The 5,000-nt window shown below is 48.4% G+C and overlaps 1 protein-coding gene across 3 annotated transcripts in view; it reads left to right on the top strand.

Annotated features, from left to right (window-relative positions):
* kank4 (KN motif and ankyrin repeat domains 4) overlaps window positions 1-5,000 on the top strand; it is a 51,421-nt gene that overhangs the window by 32,999 nt on the left and 13,422 nt on the right. For all 3 annotated transcript variants that reach the window (XM_062555865.1, XM_062555866.1, XM_062555867.1), the window contains exons 2-3: window positions 1,631-1,700; window positions 2,131-4,806. In XM_062555865.1, coding sequence (XP_062411849.1) covers window positions 1,682-1,700; window positions 2,131-4,806 — 2,695 coding nt within the window. In that variant the 5' untranslated portion in view covers window positions 1,631-1,681. The remainder of the gene's footprint in view (window positions 1-1,630; window positions 1,701-2,130; window positions 4,807-5,000) is intronic.

Genomic DNA, 5,000 nt, shown 5'->3' on the forward strand with positions numbered 1-5,000 from the left:
TTTCGTTTTGGTTCACATAATGAGCAATGAGTTTTGCATTTGGAGGGAGTGAGTTTATTATGTATGATTGATGTGCTGGAATCTCAAGCATGCTGGTGTTAGAAATCTGCAAAATGAAAAATGAATAAATGTAGAAATGTCGGAGAGCCGTTTTCTCTGAAACAAAGACAACTGAATTACAGAGGCTAAATAGAACATCTTGCTCAGTATCCTACAAAGTCCTACAAAGTCTCACTTCTTTGTTATCAGCTCCAATCTGTTCTGTAATAGAGTTGTTCCACCTTTAGCTGTACTTAGCCCTGCCTTCTCTATGTAACAGTTGAGTGGTATTGGATAAGGGTTTACATTTTAGGGAAAATGTTTGTAATATCTACCATGTACATCTGTTATTAAGAGCACTTGGGTAAGTGTTGCAGGAGACCTGGCTTTGGCATTTGTTTCTGTAATGGTGGCCCGGGGGCAGGTCCGGTTCCTTTCTGATCCTGCCTCTGAGAGTCGCACACATCCCCCCTCTTTGAAGAAAATCCCCTCCTCGAGATGCCCCCTTCGTTCAACACTCCAGTCTCTGTCAAAATTCAGAGCTCTCGCCCCACGTTGCAACATCCAAATCACTGCCATATGTTTTCCCACATACGAGCAAATTACCATTCTCTACCTCCCGGGGGGGAAGTCAACATTTCAGGAGCTCTGGCTTTTACTGTAGAGTGTAGAGTAAAACCAGGCATTCCGTCCACTGAAAAGCCTTGCACTAACACTTTGTGTTTCATTAGACAAGATAATAGCTGTATGGCCACTGTAATGGATTTCCAAAAGACCTCCAACATGGTTAATTACAATAGTGTTTTAATTGAATTATCGAGGACACAGTAATCATACGCGTTTGGTGGTGTGCGAGAGAAGGGAGCGATGTTGCGCTTGTTTTTCAAAACCTCTGCTCTGAAGTGTCACTTGTGCCCTGCTCTTAGTTAGCTCGGCCTCATTTAAACCAAACCTGCGGGCATCAACACTGAGAGACGTGTAATTGGCAACAGCAGGTATACTCACAAGCTGGCATTTGCACGGAAATTGCGTGAATAATATGTTTATCTGACAAATTGCCTCTGAAATTTGCTGTGACTCCAAGGGATCTTGATGGTCCCGTTTTTAAAGATCACTGTCAGAGAAATAAGGGTTGACAGGCTTGAGGGATGTCAACGTCGTTCTGAACATGATTTATTCTATTAAAAGGCTTACATAAGCTGCGAAAAAAGCTCCAATGACTAAATTTGCTGGATCATTTTCCACTCTTAATGCTTGAATCAGTTCCAAATAAACTGGGGAATGGAAGGATGGGGGTGGCTCTTGGCCTTCCCATCTGGAACAAATGTAGGAGAATGGCATTCAAACGAGGCACCCCTTTTTTATCTGCCCTGTTTTTGTCAGATGCAATTGTGGAGGCTCAACATGGTGGCATTTTCAAAATATGCAGTTGGAATGTTATTCTTTCAAGATGTCATCATCTGAATGCAAAACTGATTCTGCCACTCCTTCAGCAATCATTTCCCTGCAAACTGTGCTTGTGTCTCTGTGTGTAACATGTTCTGGTGTGTTCATTTTGTAATCGTGTTATGTGCTCTGCTCTCTCTTCCAGATTGCCAGTTTTGAAAAATAGAAGCCAAGTCCATGCCATTGAGAAACACAAATGATGGACAAGAAAAGTGGTAAGAACCCCTCGTTGTTTTTTTTGTTTTTTTTTAACGGATGTGTGCAAGGTCTCAAATACCTCACTCCAATTCCATAAATTCCGGGAGCTTCACTTTAATCTATATCTATGAATAGTAATGTCACCTTGGTCTCCAACTTGGTGATCTAATCTCATAGCATACATAAATCATAAAGATGAAAAGAATCCACACATGCCTTCATGTGACTACTGTTGCTCGGTTAGTGCAGTATACAGTTCCAATTTCAATGTCACTGCTCAGTATAGTGTCCTACAGATAAACTGTATGGTCAGTTTTTTACTATAAGGTTATTGCTCCGTAGTGATGTCATTTCCTCACTGGTTAAGTATGTCAACTAAGTGAAAGTGGAAGCAAAAAAGATCAAAACATGGTGGATGTGTGATGTTTTTTTCTCTCCACATTGTAGCAAATGGCTATCCCTCCAAAGTGCCTGAGGGAGGCAGCCAGAGGAAGCAGATCCCTTACTCTGTTGAGACACCCTATGGCTTCCACCTGGACTTGGACTTCCTCAAGTATGTGGACGACATTGAGAAGGGCAATACGATCAAGCGGGTGCACATCCAGAGGAAAAACAAGGGTCCCAAGTACAGCACACTGCCACGCAACTTCAGCCTCCCTGGCCATGGAGCCCGACCTCCTCCAAAGGACATGTGGGCATCTGGCACCTCCACCCTTGGGCCCAAGCCGAAGTCACGGGTCACTGAAGTCCAGCAGATCTATGACTTCAAACCCAGCGATGGTGGGTCCTCCAGCCTCTCCAGGATCCAAGGGAGCAGCTACAGCCCACCCCTAAGGCCAGCGGAGGAGGTCAAATCTCGGGTCTACGAGGAGCAGCCGCTGAGCCTCCAGGTGAGGCCTAACCTGCTCCGAGCCTCCAGCATGCCTGTGAACGTCCCCCGCAGGAAGGGCTCCGACTCCTCAGAGGACCGCAGCCCTGTGGCCGTGAGCGAGTCGCAGAAGGAGAATGGCTCCTACGAGAGGCTCTTCCGAGCAGCCGATGGAACCGACAGGCGGGGAAGCATACCCCAAGACCGAGCAAGCCTGCACCTCCAGATTACAAATGCGCTGAAGAGGGTGCGAGAGCTGGAGGAGCAGGTGAGGACCATACCGGAATTGAAGGCTCAGATCTGCTCCCTGACGGATGAGAAAGAACAACTTCTAAAGAGAATAGAAGAAAAAGAACAGGAACAGCAACAGCCTCCACCTGTAGCCCAGACTGCAGAGGAGCAGCAGCAGGAGGAGGAAGACGAGGAGGAGGAGGAAGATGCTGAAAGTCCCCAGCAAGGAACAGAAGACTCCTGCCTTCCAACCACCATGATCTATGTTGAGCCTCCTACCCCAGAGGATGAGACCAAAACTGAAATAGAGGACTCAGAATCAGCCCGGGAAGAGCCAGAGGACGAAGCTGCTGAGACACAGAAACCCTCAACGCAAATGTCAGAGACGCAAGCAGAGTCATTAGAGAAAGGACCCGAGGTCTCAGACGCCTTGGCATCGGTGTCAGAAACAGAGACGCAGGAAGAGACATCAGAGAGCATCAAAGAGCAGGCAGATGCCACAGAGCCAGTGGAACTAGCAGAGACACAAACAACCCCAGCGCAGGAATTTGAAAAGACAGCTGAGGCATCCAGACAGGGTCTAGAACAACAAGAAAACAGGGCAGAAAGTCCGACAGACCACTTTGGGGAGAAACAAATAGAGCCATCAGGGGCTGTTTCAAAGGAGACAGCCATGCCAAGAGTCCCATTAGAGTGTCCCGTATCTGTTGTGATAACAGAGCCAGAGGAGGAGAGTGAGGAAGCAGATATTAATGAAATGGAGGGAAAAACCGCTGACCAAGTTGAGCATCCTGTCAAAGAGAGCCAAAGTCTCATCATTCAGAAACTGCAGGCCAAACTGCAAGCCTTGGAGGAGAGACTGAACCATTCCAGCCTGGAGTTAGAGAAGACGCATGCCTTACTGAGGGATCAGGTGGAGGAGAACCGGCTGAAAGATGAGAGAATACAAGAGCTTAATGAGAGAGCAAGAGAGTTAGCAGAAACAGCTAAGAATGACACAGTGGAGAATGATGAGAGTCAGCCACAACCTGAGCCACTTCTTACCAGTGATGCAGCAGTTTGTACTGATTCGGACCACGTAAGTGTGTCCGAAAAGGCTGTGTCCACTGATGACGAGGCCCAGCCGAACAATGGTCCCAAAGAGACAGATCTGACATGCTCCAGCACTCAGACACCTTCTGTTGAGGCCAAAGATATGGAGGTGCTGGCCCAAGTGCTCACCTCAGAGAAGGAGGTAGGAGTTGAGATTATTACCTGTGACCAGGCAGTGGAGACAGAGGCAGAGGCCCAGATGGACATGGCTTCTGGGAGAGAGGAGAGGAACGAAGGAGCAGAGGAAGTGGTAGAACAGGAGAATGTGGTTTCCGTGGCTGTGGAAACCACAGAGAGCAGGTCTATTGAGAATGAAGTGAGTGAAGTGCAAGTACTTGAGGAGGAGGCAGTTGAAGAGAAGGCAGTTGAAGAGAAGGCAGTTGAGGATACTGTTGAGAAGAGCGTAGAGGCAGAAAGTGAACCAGAGGAAGAGAACGTGCTTGAGAAAATGGTGGTTGAAGAGGACAGGGCGAAGGAGAGTGCAGTTACAGAGAGTGCAGTCACAGAACCAGCCCCTGCTGAAAGTGCAGCTGTCGAGGACACAAAAAGGGAGGATGTTGCCAAGGATCCTGCAGTCACCAAGGAGACGGTGGGATCTCCAAGTTCATCAGAACCGGCCCCGAAACTGCAGAAAGAGGGCCAGCCTGCCCAGGAGGCTCAGTCCCAGTCTCGACGGTCCAGCGAGGCGGCCATCGGCCACGTGGTCACCCGCATCCAGGGCCTCCTGAACGAGCAGTGGACCAGCCTGGGCAGCGGGAGCCCCCAGGAGGCGGCGCAGAGCGCCCCCAAGCAGCAGAGCGCAGCTCCCAAGCCGCAGCAGCCGTCCAAGTTCAGCTCCATCCAGAGTCAGCTGGTCAGCTCGCTCAGCGTCCTCTCCGCCTTCTACTCGCCCGGACAGAAGGAGAAGGCAGCGGCCGCCTCGCGACAGTCAGGTACCATCACATCTGTTTCTGTGAAACTGTGTAACATTACAGTATGTGAAATTGGGTAATGAACATGAGCAATTTTCTGTTTTCTCTCGTGCGGGAGTAAAAGGGAGTAGGGCATAAATCATTTGTGATAGTTGGTTTAAATGTTATTTAGTTGTTGTTATAAATCTTGGATAAAAGTCTACCCACTAACAGAC

Source organism: Sardina pilchardus, chromosome 15 (assembly GCF_963854185.1).
Source record: "Sardina pilchardus chromosome 15, fSarPil1.1, whole genome shotgun sequence".
Taxonomy (NCBI): Eukaryota; Metazoa; Chordata; class Actinopteri; order Clupeiformes; family Clupeidae; genus Sardina; species Sardina pilchardus.